Source organism: Carassius carassius, chromosome 27 (genome assembly GCF_963082965.1).
Source record: "Carassius carassius chromosome 27, fCarCar2.1, whole genome shotgun sequence".
NCBI lineage: Eukaryota > Metazoa > Chordata > Actinopteri > Cypriniformes > Cyprinidae > Carassius > Carassius carassius.
This window is the reverse complement of record NC_081781.1, coordinates 24,280,309-24,298,607: the sequence shown is the minus strand read 5'-3', so window position 1 is coordinate 24,298,607 and position 18,299 is coordinate 24,280,309. Positions and strand designations below refer to the sequence as shown.

At 36.8% G+C, this 18,299-nt stretch overlaps 1 protein-coding gene and 2 non-coding genes across 3 annotated transcripts; 1 reads left to right on the top strand and 2 right to left on the bottom strand.

Moving 5' to 3' along the window:
- Positions 1 to 9,380: 9,380 nt before the first annotated feature.
- On the bottom strand, positions 9,381 to 9,496 carry LOC132107447 (U5 spliceosomal RNA). The gene has a single exon (XR_009424301.1). It is a non-coding gene; the product is annotated as a U5 spliceosomal RNA (small nuclear RNA).
- Positions 9,497 to 9,976: 480 nt separating this feature from the next.
- LOC132107448 (U5 spliceosomal RNA) lies at positions 9,977 to 10,093 on the bottom strand. The gene has a single exon (XR_009424303.1). It is a non-coding gene; the product is annotated as a U5 spliceosomal RNA (small nuclear RNA).
- A 4,336-nt stretch (positions 10,094 to 14,429) lies between these two features.
- LOC132107060 (uncharacterized protein C1orf198 homolog) lies at positions 14,430 to 18,157 on the top strand. Its single transcript, XM_059513209.1, has 4 exons — positions 14,430 to 14,733; positions 15,676 to 15,726; positions 15,815 to 16,366; positions 17,185 to 18,157. The coding sequence occupies exons 1-4, from the start codon at positions 14,446 to 14,448 to the stop codon at positions 17,239 to 17,241; spliced, it is 948 nt and encodes a 315-aa protein (XP_059369192.1). The 5' UTR covers positions 14,430 to 14,445; the 3' UTR covers positions 17,242 to 18,157.
- The last annotated feature ends 142 nt before the right edge of the window (positions 18,158 to 18,299 follow it).

Below are 18,299 nucleotides of genomic sequence, written 5' to 3'. Positions count from 1 at the left end.
AGAGAGAGAGGACTGACCAACGTAGTGCAAACAGCTAGCAGGATCTACCCCAGAGCCAAAATCATCATCTCGACCCTTCTACCTCGCAGAGACGTGCCACAAAACATCATCAACTCCATCAAGAAGATAGCTGGAATCTGTGCTTCAATGACAAATGTCCACATAGCTGACCATCAGCGCATCACCCATGAGCATCTATATGACCACATCCACATCCATCGAGAGGGAATGAGACTGTTTGCTAAGAGCATCAAGGAGACAGCCCTGCGCCCCCCTCCGAAGACGCTCGGTGATCACGAGGAGAGGGTAAGAGTGCTTCAGTCAGACAGCTACGCCGCTGTAGCAGCAGGACGAGCTAGAACAGACTCCAGAGACCTGATCCAGATCAAAAACATGCTGAAAATGATCTGTGACAACCTACTAGCTTAACTACTTACAGTGTGTCTGGAGTTAAAAATTATCATTACTTCTTAATTACTTTTATTCCACTTATTTCTACTTGTTTACTTTCAAATTTGACAATTGTAAAACTCATTCACTCGTGATATGTTTATGTATATATATATATATATATATATATGTATATATATATATATATATATATATATCCTCTTTGCTTTTTTTTTTTTTTTTTTTTTTTTTTTTAATTGATGAATTTATATTTTAAAACATGATTTGTTCATGAATTCATACATTATTCTGGTAAATGCAATACTTCCCAATGTCATCGTTTATAATAACTAGTTATAATATTCAAGGAATGTTCTCTTCAGCTTTTGGAGAGAAAAGTACCAATCCTGATTTTATTAACGCTGTACATAGTTCAGACATAATTATTTTACTTGAGACATGGAGTCGTTTAGACTCTTAAACCTCCCCCCCCTCACACTACAGAGAGCTGCGCATCCCCTCAATCAAACAGCCTGATGTTAGAAACGGAAGAGATTCAGGAGGAATCATAGTCTGGTTTAAAGACCATCTGTGGCAGTATATTCAGCCCATGAAAAAGGGAAAAACACACATTTGGATAAAAATTCAAAAAGAGATTTTGTGTTTAGATGAGGACCTGTACCTGTGTTCCACATATATCCCCCCATATGAGTCGCCTTATTATAATGAAGACATCTTCTCAACCCTACAATCAGAGATCAATTACTTCCAGTCTAGAGGTTCAGTTCTATTAATGGGGGATCTGAACACCAGAACGGGGAAGGAACAGGACTACATCAGCTCTGATGGGGACAAATATATTAACAGTTCACTTCATCATCAGCAAAAAGGTTTTACCAAAACACGCCAGAATTATGACAACACGATTAACAGACATGGAAAACAAGTCCTGCAGCTCTGCAAAAGCCTGGGCCTGTACATAGTGAATGGCAGAATGACGGGTGACTCTCTGGGCCGATGTACATACAGCTCACATCTGGGCAGCAGCACAGTAGATTACGCCATCACAGATCTAGACCAGAGTCAGATCAACTATTTCACAGTGATGCCACAGCTGCCATTATCAGACCACAGTCACATAGTCCTCAGTCTCAACAGGTCAGGGAATCATCTGCCATCTTCTGAACAGAAAGTTCAATTATATCCGCTCCCCCCCAAATTTATATGGAGTAAAGACAGTCCTGCCCAGTATGAAGCTGCGCTCCACAGCACCCACGCTGAGAACATGATAGACTCATTTCTCCTGACTACATTTAGTGTAGATAAGAGAAGTATCAATTTAGCAACTAAACAGTTAACTCAAATCTTTTCTACAGTGGTCAGAAAAGCCCTCAGAAAAAGAACAAATTACCGATGTAAAAAAGAAATCGCTAAAGATTCTTGGTTTGATAAAGATTGTCAAAAACTAAGAAAAGAATTAAGATCATTATCAAATAAAAAACACAGAGACCCTGCAAACCAACAAATACGAGCCACATATCAAGAAATGCTCAAACTATACAAGTCACTATTAATACAGAAGAAAACTGACCACATAAAAATTAAAATAAACAAAATTGAAGAAGCAATCGATCAAAATTCTTTTGGGGATTTATGGAATAATTTAGATAAATCCAAAGAGGCCAAACACCTTCCCATCTATGACCCAAACATCTGGACTGAACATTTCAGAAAACTCTATTCTCTAAACGAACCAACCCTCGCCCAAAAACATCTGACCTCCCAACTAAATAACCTGGAATACACGAGAAAAGAGCAGCTCAATCATTTAGACAAGCCCATAGAATTAACTGAACTGACAGAGAAGATGAAATCCCTCAAAAATAAGAAATCAAGTGGCTTAGATGGAATTTCTAATGAAATGCTGAAACACAGCAGCCCCAAACTGAGACTTGCTATCCTAACATTATTCAATCTCTTATTAAAATCTGGACACTTTCCTGAGATCTGGAAAGAGAACGTGATAACCCCGATTTTTAAACAAGGTGAAAAGTATGACCCAAATAATTATAGAGGCATCACAGTGAGCAGTAACCTCGGAAAACTATTCTGCTCCATCATCAATGAGAGATTAATTCAGTTCATCCAAGAACACAAGATTTTAAACAATTGTCAAATTGGATTTATGCCAAAACAGAGAACTTCAAATCACATTTACACACTCCACACACTCATAGAAAAATATGTTCATCAAACAAAACAAGGAAAAATATTTGGCTGCTTCATTGATTTTAAAAAAGCCTTTGATTCGGTATGGCACAATGGACTTTTTCTAAAACTGATTCAGAGCGGAATAGGAGGAAAGACATATGACATCATAAAGGACATATACAACGGGAACAAATGCTGTGTCAAGATCAACGAAAGACGGACTGATTATTTCAGTCAGAACAAAGGAGTGCGTCAAGGCTGTAGCCTCAGCCCGACTCTGTTTAATATCTATATTAATGAACTGGCATCAGCACTTGAGAAGTCCCCTTGCCCTGGTCTGACCCTCGAGGGCAGAGAAATCAAATGTCTCCTGTACGCTGACGATCTTCTGCTCTTGTCACCTCATGAAGAGGGGCTACACCAAAGCCTCTCGCTTTTAGAAGATTACAGTAGAGACTGGGCGCAGTATGTGTCCTCCTGTCACATCATGAGGGACAAAAACTAAACTCCTGTACTTAAGCAATGCTCTCTGTAAATATTTACCCTGTATTCACTTTTTTTGTTTATTTATTTATTTATTTATTTTGTGTGTTATGTGATTATATATGTACAATATGGACATGAATAGGTTTTTTTTTTTTACTATTATTATTATTTATTTATTTATTTTATTATTATTATTTTTTTATCTACATATCTATATATCTGTATAACTTGTTTACTGTTTATTGCTTTGGCAACATTGTGCTGTTTCACAGTCATGCCAATAAAGCTCATTTGAATTGAAAATTGAATTGAATTGAATTGAGAGGGGGGAGAGAGAGTGTATGTGTGAGAGAGAGAGAGAGAGAGAGAGAGAGAGAGAGAGTCATGTTACACTCACAGGTCACACGCTATTTAAGCTTTATATTACAGGCTACTTGTGGAGTTCCCTGTATGCAAAAATAAAGTGACATGGTAATATTGTGAATATTTGAATATATTAAAAAATATACATCATTCCTGTAATGGCAAACATTTATTTCTCAGCCTATCTATCTATCTATCTATCTATCTATCTATCTATCTATCTATCTATCTATCTATCTATCTATCTATCTATCTATCTATCTATCTATCTATCTCTCTCTATGTAAAAGTCTTTACTGTTACTTTTCATCCTTGGTGAATAAATTTTAATTTCTATATATTATGATTATCAGCGGTGGGTAGTAACGAGTTACATTTACTTCGTTACATTTACTTGAGTAATTTTTTGGGGTAACTAATACTTTTCGGAGTATATTTAAAGAGGGGTACTTTATACTTTTACTTGAGTAAATTTTTGGGGGAAAATCTGTACTTTTACTTCGTTACTGTGGGCGACGCTCCTCTCGTTACTTTATCTTAATGCAATAAATGTTATAACTGCTTCAGTTTATTCCAAACGCGCCGTCTACTTTTCTCTGGGCAATGAGCGATGCCCATTCGTGAATGATTCATTCTTTTGAGTCAATTCTGTTCAAAGGCTTGATCAAACCAATTGGCAAACGAGTGAATTGATTCATGAATCAGTTTGAATGAGTCGTTCAGTTCCCTGCCGCACGCGCTGAGCTACTGAAGCGGTTCACTCAGAGTTGTAACGTTTAACATCAGCAGCGTTGAAAACGTGGCTGGAACTGCACTGAATTGAAAGCAGATCTGCAAAGGCTATTATTTGCTTGCGATGGAGATCCTTATTAGATGAACACCGCGTGTGTTGTCTACTGTTTAACAGGTAATAACTTGGGCTACATTCGATTACAGTACACGACACCACTGTGACATTAGTTTGTTGTACGTGTGTGTCTTATAACAGAGGGGAGTCAAGTTGAATGCAGCTTCCAAAAGACAATTAAGAGAGAGAGTGTGTGTGTGTGTGAGAGAGAGAGAGAGAGAGAGAGAGAGAGAGAGAGAGAGAGAGAGAGTCATGTTACACTCACAGGTCACACGCTATTTAAGCTTTATATTACAGGCTACTTGTGGAGTTCCCTGTATGCAAAAATAAAGTGACATGGTAATATTGTGAATATTTGAATATATTAAAAAATATACATCATTCCTGTAATGGCAAACATTTATTTCTCAGCCTATCTATCTATCTATCTATCTATCTATCTATCTATCTATCTATCTCTCTCTATGTAAAAGTCTTTACTGTTACTTTTCATCCTTGGTGAATAAATATTAATTTCTATATATTATGATTATCAGCGGTGGGTAGTAACGAGTTACATTTACTTCGTTACATTTACTTGAGTAATTTTTTGGGGTAACTAATACTTTTCGGAGTATATTTAAAGAGGGGTACTTTATACTCTTACTTGAGTAAATTTTTGGGGGAAAATCTGTACTTTTACTTCGTTACTGTGGGCGACGCTCCTCTCGTTACTTTATCTTAATGCAATAAATGTTATAACTGCTTCAGTTTATTCCAAACGCGCCGTCTACTTTTCTCTGGGCAATGAGCGATGCCCATTCGTGAATGATTCATTCTTTTGAGTCAATTCTGTTCAAAGGCTTGATCAAACCAATTGGCAAACGAGTGAATTGATTCATGAATCAGTTTGAATGAGTCGTTCAGTTCCCTGCCGCGTGCGCTGAGCGACTGAAGTGGTTCACTCAGAGTTGTAACGTTTAACATCAGCAGCGTTGAAAACGTGGCTGGAACTGCACTGAATTGAAAGCAGATCTGCAAAGGCTATTATTTGCTTGCGATGGAGATCCTTATTAGATGAACACCGCGTGTGTTGTCTACTGTTTAACAGGTAATAACTTGGGCTACATTCGATTACAGTACACGATACCACTGTGACATTAGTTTGTTGTACGTGTGTGTCTTATAACAGAGGGGAGTCAAGTTGAATGCAGCTTCCAAAAGACAATTAAGATTTTATTAATTTTAATACAATCACACTGGTGCAAGTACGTTCAGCAAGTCATATCATCAGCTGCTAAATTCAGATCTGTGATTGCTTGCTGGCGCTGAGCCAGAGATAAATGTGTTTTTACAGCGCTGCGCATTATAACCAATCACCAGTGTTGGGGAGTAACTAGTTACATGTAACGGCGTTACGTAATTTAATTACAAAATTATTGTAACTGTAATTAGTTACAGTTACTAAGAAAAAATGAGTAATTAAATTACAGTTACTTATGAAATTTTTTACGATTACAAAGGGGATTACATTTAAATATTTACACACATCCACATACAGATTTAACTGATTTCTTTCCCAAATTGCACTTACTATTCTGAGACTTACCGCCCTAATCATTTCCGGGATGCGGAAATACAGTTTGGTTCGTAGAATCCAGTCATAAAAACGGAATGCCTAACGCGGACGGAATATGCCACATTTTGGATGACTAAATCAAAAATAGGTCAGTACACTTGAATCAAAACATGACATCGACTAGTGTCTGTTAATATAAAGCCCCAAAAATGCAATATATGACTCCTGCACGTTCTGCGTGTCTGTGGAAATCAGGCGCGGACTGGACACCGGGAGAACCAGGACAATTCCCGGTGGCCTGACAGCCGATTTTGCCCCACTATTTAATATCATTATTGTATAATTGCCTGCCGAATGTACTAAAGCGATCATTTGCGAATCCGCCATTTGATAATTAAATCTCTAATAAATCATGAATTGTTAGTCATGACGCGCGCGCTCTCCGCGCCTCCGCCAAACGGTTTGGATCAGACTCAGAGTAATCAATGAGAGAGAGAGAGAGAGAGAGAGAGAGAGAGAGAGAGAGAGAGAGAGAGAGAGAGAGAGAGAGAGAGCGAGCGAGAGAGAGAGAGAGAGAGAGAGAGAGAGAGAGAGAGAGAGAGGATTGCTGGAGCAGGGAAACTGAACTACTGTTCAGGGTTTCAGGTCAGTTTCATCTGTAAAGATGCCTTTTTGTCTTTGTTTTTTTATTTATTTAATCAAGCAGCAGCACGTTGCTCATCAGTCATCACTCAAAATACTATATAAAGGACATCATTATTATCTGTTGTGATGTTACAGTAGTAATTTAGCTAAAAAAAAAAACAGATTTTTTTTATAGGTTTAGGGGGAGCTACGACAGACAACAACACAACCCTTACGAAATTTAACATTTTAATTTTTAACTATAAATCCAGAGAAAATGGTTACTATTGTTTAACTGTGATAACCAAAAATTTAAAATTATTTTACAAATGTATTTATTTATCCATTTGCAAAAAAAAAAAAATAAATAAAACAAGCTTATTTTACTTTTAAATAGGCTAATAAAAGCATGGTAATTTTTTGTAAGGGAAAAACATGACTCCTGTACAGTATTAGGATTTTTTCTATAAATATATTGTAGCATTGTAGAGTATTGTATTGTAAAGTATAGTTTTGTTCAATCTTGAGTATTAAAGTCATGAGAGAGATGGATAACAGGGCAAAATAAAGAGACGTGAAGGTGCAGTTCAGGAGATAACTTTTAATTATTTTGCATGTCCCCAAATTAAAGATTTAAACCTTTTTTATGTCAGGTCCACACAAAAAATAGTTTTGTCCATGAATTAGTTTGTATGAGTTTGAATTTTCCAGTCTGAATTCTTTTCCCAGTCCGCCCCTCCTGTAAATTAATGGCAAAGACATGGTTTCATTTACTACACATAGGCCTACTGAAGCTCGCAGTGTTTTCAACCTCTGCCATCTCAATATAGGAGTACACGAGCACATAAACATAATTTCTAGAACTGCTCTGTGTCACTTCATGTGCATTTTACTTATTTTGAGAAAACTATCATCATATACAGAGACAGCAGTTTCAAAAAAACACCAATGTTTCAGGAGTTTATTACACAGAATACGTCACATGCTTATTAGATAACTGTATTTAAGTTGATGTATATGCTTTTATTTATTATTCTTTAATTTTCACAAATTTAGAAAAGTAATCAAAAAGTACTCAAAAGTAATTAGTTACATTACTTTAATAAAGTAATTGAAAAAGTTACACTACTATTACATTTTAAACAGGGTAACTTGTAATCTGTAACCTATTACATTTCCAAAGTAACCTTCCCAACACTGCCAATCACACATGATTCTTTTGAGCTTATTAAAGCATTGACCAATCAGAGGTGTTCAGATGAGTCATCGCTGAAATGCCGGTGCTTCCTTCACTCGCTCCTGACTGAATACCTCTTTCTGGCGAATTCTCTCGTCAGAAACAACAAAGTGCAGATGTGTGTAGGAATCTTTAATTAAGATATTGATTTCACAGTGTTAACAGTTTCAGTGATTTTAATGGGAGTTTCTGAGAGTGATTGAAATCTAGACTGTCAGTGAAAATTATCTTTAATAATGTAAATGTTATTTGCTCTCTTTCTGAACAATGAAAGATTAGTAGCAATATTTATATCACATTAACTTTCATTGTTAAATTCACATTTAATATAAAGTCAGCCGTATTAAAAATATGTTATGGCATGACACCTATATCTGTTACTTAAGTAAACAGACAGGGTTTTATAATAAATTACATAAATTGGAGTAAAGGCTGATGAAATATATACATTTATACACGCACACATACATTACATACATTTTATCTATATATCTAAATAAAAATAGGCTCAGTATATATGACCAAAAGTAACTAACTACTTGAGTAGATTTTTTATCCGATACTGTTTTACTCTTACTCAAGTAACTATTCAAGACTAGTACTTTTACTTTTACTTGAGTAAATATTTCTAGAAGTACTTTTACTTGAGTACAGTTTTTGGGTACTCTACCCACCTCTGATGATTATTATTACTGTCACAAAAAGTTCATACAGTGTTTATTGTACATGATATTGATATCTGATGCTATCGGCAATCAATGATTACAATGATTGCTGACAGTCTCCATATAATGTAGAACATTAATAAAAAGAGGGAAATATATAACGGGCACATTAAAAATGCATTACTTATATTACTATATAGTAAAAATATATATATATATAATTATCAATTATTGAACGACACAATAATAAACAATATGATATATAAAAAACAGTAAAATAGGAATGTGCCACGGCCACAGATCCACGCATCTTTGTTCTGAGTGTTTGTTTGTCGCAGGATCTGTTGTGATGTCGCCCTCTACAGGACAGTGATTGAAAGGGTCATAAGTTAACCATAGACTGTGTAAAAACACATCATAAACCTGCCTCGGGTACATTACCTCAAACCAACAGATGAACTCTTTCCATTTTAACTATTTATAATGTAAACTGGCAACTAGCTGAAATAAAATGTTGTATATTTATATTTAATGTCAGTGTAGTTTATTTAAAGTGTGATTTGTTGTTTTAATTTCAGGTAATGGTTGGCTCTGCTTCACATTACATACAGAGTAATCACTCACTGATTAAAACCGTTTCATTAATACATATGCAGTAACAAATAAAACACATTTTCAAAACATTTTCAGGCAGAACTATCAAGGAAAACAAAAATGTTTTGTCTAACTCAAACACAATAATAAAGCGATGTATGAGCTCATTTTGGCAGACACAGTTGAAAACACAATATAACTGGTTTCTCTATTGTTTTGGGATAAAAAAAATGCCTACAATTGAACTCAAGACTATTGATCTTGCAATATTGATTTTACTAATCTTTAATTTACACGTGTCTATACATCGATCAAATGCGCAAAAACATAAAACGCTTGCATGAAAAAGCCCTATACATGACTATAACATCGCTCTGAACATTCTGACTTTAAACTGGATCGGAGAGCCCCGTGATTTAACAGGGCTTCAAAAAATTAGTTTATACTCAATGTGTTCCTCCCCACGGAAATCTTTAGTAAAAGGCGAAAGATTTATACGATCTGAAGAGAAACATGAGTGTACTACCTCTGACACAGCAGTAGTACGTACTTGAGCGATAGAGACACGTTTCACATAAACGGTGAGAACATGACTGACACAATCTGCTCAGTATTTCACACTGACCTGTTTGTTGAGTGATGGTTACTTACAATAATCTGTGCACTATAATAAAGCAATCCATCCACTCTATGCTTTCTGTACTTTGAAATGAGAGCTCAGGCAAAGCCGTCTCTGGTTCAGGTCAATAAAATTAATAGATTACATTAAGCGATCGCTTTTTAGACTGACACACATTTAGCTGGCCTAAAGAGCGATCCATCACTTGACTGAAAACAAACACAATACCAAGGTCTTCATAATTCATTAAGTAGAAAGTAAGTACTCGCTGAGACCACAAACAATGACAACCATAACTGAGAATGACTAACCAACAATACGTATACAGTTATTATCTAAGTAATTAATTATAAGCTTTTTCTTATGTTATACTCATTTGAGAAGCCCCGCAAAATTGCAGGGCATCTAAAAAATTGGTTTATACTCATTGTGTTCCTCCCCACGGAAATCTTTAGTAAAAGGCGAAAGATTTATACGATCTGAAGAGAAACATGAGTGTACTACCTTTGAGACGTCAGCAGTACGTACTTCACCGATAGAGACACGTTTCACAAAGACGGTGAGAATACGACTGACATCAGTACTGCGATATATTACAACAGAACAACCTACACTAACGTTAAATGAGTATGTTGTTTAAACGGGTAAGTAAATAACCATGTATAAAACAAATTAATAAAAACCTAAGTGAAGTTAAATATACCCCAATGCATTGTGGGTAAAATAGCTTACTTCCGGATTCGTCATCACTCTCAAGGAATCGGCTTGTACTCAAAAGTTGAGTTTTCTGGCTTGGTAGAAAACAAGTGTTACTTTTTCAAAGCCTTTAGTAACAACACCAGTCTCTCTCATTGTGACGAACATTTTTTAAATGTGAATTACTTCTTTGAATCGCTTTACTTAAACACGTCTGCTAAATGAACTAAAGGACATGCAACACTGTATTATAATATAATAATGTATATATCATAATACAGCAAGAGATAAGGCACAATTTATACTTTTTACAAAAAACATAAATCAGATTCAATAGTTCTTAAGATTAATGCAAACAATTATTTAGACTAGTCCAAATGGACTTGTTCGGTGTGACGTCATCGCTGTGTGGGCGGAGTTATTGGTTACTGGTTTAACCCATAGACTGAATAAAAATATGGACGTAGTGTCCGTGACGTCACCCGTAGACTACTGAAGAGAGTTTTTGAAGCCTAAAGTGTGTAGAGTGGGCCGTCGCCATCTTGGCAGCGCGTCACCGCGCGACTCTCCCGGACAATCAAAAATGGGCAAAAAGGCGAGAGCTAGTTGCTGTAGCCACGCCCACCTAGCGCGACGGCAGTGTCAGCAGCGGCAATCTCCCTCTCACTCAAGTGGCCACGCCCTTAATTATGCAGAACTTTAAGTCTTAATATAATTTAAACGGATGAGTTATAAAAAAATTCACCCCCCTCACAGTTGTCATGAAGGGCAAAATGAGTATTTAGACCAAAATCATTTTTTGAACCAGGCTGTAAACATGTTTTTTCCTGCTGTAAAGTTGGGTATTTTAACATGGGGAGTCTTTTGCAGCCAGCCTCAAGCGGCCAGTCGATGAATTGCAGTTTTAGTCACTTCCTTATTGGCCTCACGAGAGAGAGCGGGAGGTTGGCGCTAGGTTAAACCATGGTAAAAACAACGTTTTGCTACACTAACCATGGTTCAACCATGGTATTTGTAGTAAAACTGTGGTTATAGGCTATAAATGGTAATAAAAACACCCAAAATAAAAAAATATAAAAACGTGGCTAGACTACTATACATTTACTACAGTAATACCATGGCTAATTTTCTTAAGGGATTGTGTATAATAATACGAAATAAATGTTTTGATAGATTATGACATCACAAAATATTAGGTAGTGAGTTTATCAGTCATATAATACGGTGCCAGGGAGAGCACATGGTCGGTTCACTTTAGTTTTGTCATAGCCATGACATAATAACTCGTGGGAACGTGATAGTATTTCATCGCCACGAGATATTAATTATTAATTAATTGTCGTGGCCACGAGATCATTTTGTTGAGGTAACGAAATCCTTATGTCATTGCCAGCGGCGGCGCCAGGGGGGGTCTTGCGGGGTCTCAAGACCCTGTCAAAAAACGCCTTGACCCCCCATTTGACCCCCCACTCTCTTCCTGATTAAAAAATATATATATATCCAGGATAAAGATTAATAAATGTTTCTCTTCAAACTACACAGAACAATAATAAATAATAATTATTTTGACATTTATTCGTACACTGAACCGAGAACCGTTTCTGTCAGACGCATCAGATTCGAGAACCGAGGAGCTGATGATACTGCGCATGCGTGATTCAGCGTGAAGCAGACTGACACACAGAGCGTCTGAACTGAACTGACTCTTTTGGTGATTGATTCTGAATTGATTCTGTGCTAATGTTATGAGTGCAGGTAAACCTAAGGCTTGAATGAAGGGCAGTCATCGCCAATGACATTACATCGAGCGCAAAAGAACCGGTGAACCATTTTTTTTTCAACTGGTTTATTTGATCGAACTGTCCAATAGAACCGGTTCACTTGAGCACCTGCTCCTTTGCCCCTTAAGTGCCCTTTTGTCAAAGCAAAATTTCCTCGATTTTTTTTTGTAATAACATTCCCTTTTGTGAATGTACTCAAACAGTACACTGACTGAACTGCTGTGAAGAGAGAACTGAAGATGAACATCGAGCCGAACAAACTATTTTTGATGCTTCAAAATGTTCTAACTGACCCTCTGATGTCACATGGACTACTTTGATGATGTTTTTCTTACCTTTCTGGACATGGACAGTATACCGTACACACAGCTTCAATGGAGGGACTGAGAGCTCTCTGACTAAATCTAAAATATCTTAAACTGTGCCCAAAGATAAACGGTCTCACTGGTTTGGAACGACATGAGGGTGAGTTATTAATGACATAATTTTGCTATTTGGGTGAACTATCCCTTTAAGGACACAAAGAAGCACAGTTGGAAGACTTTCTGTAATAAATTAGGTCTTGATACGCCCTTAAAAAAGATTTGGAACCTAGTTCATATAATGATAGGTATCTATCGGCAGACAGAAATCCCTGTCCTCCATTGTGATGGGGAAGAAGCTGTAAATACAGAGAAAGCAAGTATGTTAGTTAACCAATTCCAAAAAGTACATAGTTCCAAAAATGTAGATGAATTAAATAGGAAAAGAACTACAAAACGCTATTATTCAGGGGAAAGACACCTCGCCTGGTAGGGATGGTTTAGGATATCAATTGTTTAAAAATTCTGGAGAAATGTTTGAAGAAAAAGTCATTGCCCTAATTAATAATGTATGGGAGAGTGGAAGTCTTCCTAAAGAGTGGAAACATGCAGTAATTATTCCAATTGTGAAACCAGGGAAGAAACAAGATAATCCTAGTTCCTATAGACCAATTGCCATCTGTTTTATGTAAGATTATGAAGCGCATGGTAACAGATAGACTTGTGGATAAACTGGAGAAAAGCGGATATTTTGTGGAGTATCAGAGTGGATTCAGGCAGGGGCGGTCAACAATGGATGCTGTTTTAGGAAGTGAATTATCAGTGGAACTTGAGCTAGAGAATGAAATTCCTCAAGGTAGTGTTATAAGCCCAGTTCTTTTTAATATTCTAGTTAATGGTATGTTTAGCAGAGTGGGAAAAGAAATTCGGTACTCATTATTTGCAGATGATGGGGCTCTCTGGAAGCGAGGGAGGAACCTTTCTTATATTTTTGACCAAATTCAGAATGCTTTGAAAAAGGTAGTTGAGTGGGCCAATGATTGGGGCTTTAAACTATCAACAGAAAAAACTAAATACATGGTATTTGGATACAAGTGGAAAATGCCATTACAGCAGTTACACAAATATAATACAAATATTGAAAATATGAAAATATTGCGTTCCAATATCTGCGCTATTAATAGAAACAGGGGAGATGCCATTGTAAATAAGAAGACGTAAACTTGGTCTTAGGTATTTATTGAAATTAAAAGGACAGACTGGAAAATTACCAACAAAAAACCTGTTGAGTCAGCATTGGGAGTTTATGGGAGCAGCAGGATCGATTAAAACAAACTTAATAGAGACAATCAAATCCATGGCAGGTGATATTGGTATTATGGAATTGAATGTATGTCTGCCAATATGTCGGTCAGATGTACCTCTGTGGTTGATTCCAAATCCCAATGTTGATTTATATTTTTTTGAAAAAAATATGGAGGGTAATGAGGAGGCAGATGAGATGGCAAAGAAAGCAGTGCAGGAGGAAAGGGTACAATTTAATTTGCAGTATGGGTCACCAGATTACACAGAAATAATAAATAGGTCAGTAAAAGAAATGTGGCAAAGGTCATGGGAGTGTGAAAGGAATGGAAGAGCTTATTATGTAGTACAAAGAATGGTAGAGAAAGAAAGATGTAAATACAGATGTCAGAGAAGAGATGCAGTAGTCATAACCAGAATGAGGCTTGGGCATTGTGGGCTGAGGAGTGGGCTGGCTCTGATTGGAAAACATCCCGATGGACATTGTGAATGTGGAGATAAGGAAACAGTGATGCATGTATTAGTACAATGCAGGAGGTACTCTCATCAAAGGAGGAAATTGATCAGGGAACTGGGAGAAATTGGAGAAACTGTTTTTAGTTTATGTTCTTTATTAAATTTGGACAGCTGGAACAAAGTGAAAAAACTGATGGAATATCTGCGAAGCATTGGAGTATACAATATATACAATATACAATAGTATACAATAGACGCGTATACTATATATAAATACAAGCAGAAGAAGAAGAAGAAGAAGCGCTCTTCGAAAGATGGCGGATCAACCGCTCCTCACGGAGGCCAAAAAGATGGAGTATTTCTCCTCCATCAATTCAATGGCCCGTAAGATTATGGAGGAACGGGAGAATATAAAGGAGAGGTACGGCTCGGCTTGGGATCAGATGAGTCCGGTGGACCAGGACACGGCGATAGACGACGGTCTGCTGGATCCGCGGATCCGCGCTCGGTACGCGATGCACCGAGTGGAGCGAGAAGAGCTGGTCTGCTTCCCGAAACTACTGCTCCTCACCGGACAGAAGACCGTGCACTTCGGAGACGAGGTGCTGATGTTTGGGTCGCCAGCTGTTAAGTTAGAGCTGTTATTGTTATTTCATTGAACACTCGTATCTTTAGTAATACAGAGCTTGTCTTTACAAAACAATTCCGTTATGACGTGAACAAATAACGAACCTTCTGTGTTGATTCATGTTTTTACCTGTTCTTCTTTTACTGTTCGTTACATTTAGTTGATTTGCTACTTTTACATAATATTTTGCCTAGCCTATTTGTTAATGTGACAAGTAACTTAGGTCTAAGTAAAATAGTTTACTAATGTCTTTCAACCAGCTGCTAAAAAAGTGAAATATATATTAATGTTTTAACTTAAACAATAGTGAAATTTAAGTTGCATATTTTCACTTATTAAACATTTGTTTTCTTTGCTAAACCACTTACTTATTACTTATAACTATTTATAATTTAATACTTAAAATCTCTTAACATTTTAGTCAACAGCTATTGTCAGACATCTGTTCATTAAACTGTTTACTGAACAAATTTTTGTCACTTATATCTAATACTTAAACTTTATTAAAATAATTTTTGAATATCTAGGCTAACCAATGTGTCAACAAAATAAATGTGATTTATTTTAATTTTTTTAATGAAACCGTTTACTAAATATTTATAAAATATTTAAAATAAATCTGTGCCACTTAAAAAAAATCAGTTTTAAATTTTGCAATAAATTTGTAAAGTGATGATAAAAAAAAGTTTGCCAAACAAATATCAATAAGTGCTTTCCAAACAAATCTCTTAGAAGTCTGTATGTTGTTAATATTTATGAAATATGTATCTATGAACCACTTATTAAACAAATCCGTGCACTGTCTTTATATTATGTATTATATATTTTGTGATATGCCTATTCAATGAAATAGAAATGGCAGATTAAATGAGTATTGCCACATCTTATGGCTTGTCTCCGTCTCTTTTGTTTCAAGGACTTAACATGGCAAGATGAGCACTCGGCTCCCTTCTCCTGGGAGACCAAGGTAACTGGGCCATTTCTGCTAAAAATATATAATCGTTTTGCTAGCAAAAGAGCAAACAAATGTGATTCAGTCCGTCCCTTCCCAACAGAGTCAGATGGATTTCAGCCTCATCTCCGGCGCTCCAGAACCATCCGTTCCCTCCTCCGTGACCGAATCCAAACCCAAGCCCGCTCAGAGCACCAAGCTGCCCAGCACTGACGAGTCCTCCTTCTGGAAGATCAGCGCCGAGCGCTCGCGGCTGGAGGGCGAGAAGGCCGAGTTTCAGTCTCTGACGCCCAGCCAGATCAAGTCTCTGGAGAAAGGAGAGAAGCCTTTGCCGTCGTACCTTAAGTCAGAGTCTGAGGATGTGCCTCCGTCACGGCCGGTTCAGCAGAGAATCACCAAACCTCACGCCCCTCCTCCCCCCGTTCCCATCAGCGTGACCCCTGCGGCCATCAGTGTGACCCCAACACCTCCCGCTCCCGTGTCCTACCCAGAGGAAGGCTGGGAACGGGCTCAGAGCACACTCCCGTCTGTGAGCACTATGGATGATGTGTTCAGTCCTGGTCTGGTCACCAGGTCTTCCTCTCGGTCCAACGGCACAGTCGAAGATGCCGAGAAGGCAGAAAGCTCACCCACCTCCAGTCCGACCTTCTCACAGGTTAGATGGACTTTCACCTTCATTTCATGTCGTTCGATGAAGACAGACAGTTGTGCATTGGGTGAATGCCTTGATGTTCGTCATATTTTTCTTTCCGTTAATTAATGCAGTGTATTAAAACGAAATTCATGAGTACAATGACTTGAATACAACTCTTCTGGAATGAGCATGTTTTGAGGTTTTGGAAGCACAAAGTCCATAATCTTGATACATTTTTAAGGTTCTGCCATCTTTAGTTTTATAAAGAACAAAAAGGTTCTTTATACTGAAATTTTGTTTTTTAATTCTTTTAAGAATCATTGTTGACTGAAGGGTTCTTTGCGGAACCCAGAATGGTTCTTTTTTGTCATGTTTGTCAAAATCATCTTCTCTAACCTATTTTTTTAAGAGTTTATCAGAACGAGAAACGAGAATGCATCAGAAAATTATTTAAATTGATCGTGTTCTTCAAAAAGAAAAAAGGTTGTTTGGCAGAATCATTTTTTATTATTTCTTAGAAAATTGTGAGGTTTTGAGGAGTGTAGTTGTTACTAGTTATATCGGTTTAAAAACATGTCAAGTTTTTCAGAACCAAACCAACATAAATACAAAAAGATAGGTTTACCAATATGCTTTATTAACATTAAATACACACACACACACACACACGTGTATATATATATATATATATATAAAATTATATATATTTTAATTAATGCATTTACTCTTTTATTTTTACTTGTAAGTCATTGACCGACATTTCCTCTTGATTCATTTTTTCTACTAACATTTTAACCACAAACAACTTACTAAATTGACGTGTCTCCTTTTTTTTTCAGTTTAACACAAGCAGCAGTATCCTGAAGACTGGATTTGACTTCTTGGACAACTGGTAACGCTTGCATATCCTGAAGAACCCCTTCCAGATCACAGGACCTACAAGCACCACAACCCCAAAACTACCAAACACTATCCTTTTAAATCCAAATGCTTCAGTAGTTTCTTTATGGTGCATCAATATCTCTGTGATTGTAGTAAAATCTTCATATGTCAGACTCCATCTCACTGGTTAGAAGTTACTGAATGCATGAGCTATGATACACTAGATAAGATTTCAAACAGAGCATATGTCGATCTTTGTTTCTTTGGTTGTTTTCACACTTGGTACATTTGCTGGAGTCAGAAGCCATTATCTCTGCTCTCCTGGACCCGTTGGTCTGCTTTCACACCGTTACTGTTATTATAAACTTTTTCTACCAAAAGCTGTTTATCCTGTGTATCCAGGAAACTAAGTTTGAAATCTTAAAGTAGCAGAACAATGTTTTTGTATTTTGGTTTGGTGTGACTACCAAACTGGCACAATACACTAAATCAGTACCAGCCCACTTCTGGATTGCATTCACATCAACCACGAAACATACTGTGGTTCACATTAAACCAAACCCCACTTTCAGACTCAAGTAAAATTCCTTTGCGTGAGGTTTCAGAAGTTTGGAAGATGTATTAATCAAACAAGCCAGAACTCAGTTCCACACTAAAACCACTAGTGTGAATGCTACATCAACGTCACTGCCATAATTTATCATCAATATTTATCTAGACCTCAATACTAGTGTTAAGATGCTTCACTGTACATTTATTGATAAGGACACTGTAGTGCTAGCATGGTTTTGATGAGATGACTTGCGCCTTGCTTGTTTTGTAGACTTTTTATATGCGTGCTACTTTCATAGTATGCTTTGAAGTAAATCATTGATATTTCTCCTCATTCTCCTGGATGGTACTTTCTTTGTCTCTTTCCTGTAGCCCGATACACCAATTCAATTTTCAATTCAATTCAATTCAAGTTTATTTGTATAGCGCTTTTTACAATACAAATCGTTACAAAGCAACTTTACAGAAAATTATGTTTCTACAATATTTAGTAGTAGCTAGTAGTTTGTGCACGTTTGAC

Excerpts from the sequence above, each read along its gene's own strand:
- LOC132107060 (XM_059513209.1), top strand. The coding sequence starts at position 14,446 with ATGGCGGATCAACCGCTCCTCACGGAGGCCAAAAAGATGGAGTATTTC. Across the intron at positions 14,734-15,675 it reads CCGTGCACTTCGGAGACGAG|GACTTAACATGGCAAGATGA; the intron begins GTGCTGATGTTT and ends TTTTGTTTCAAG. Across the intron at positions 16,367-17,184 it reads CCAGTCCGACCTTCTCACAG|TTTAACACAAGCAGCAGTAT; the intron begins GTTAGATGGACT and ends TTTTTTTTTCAG.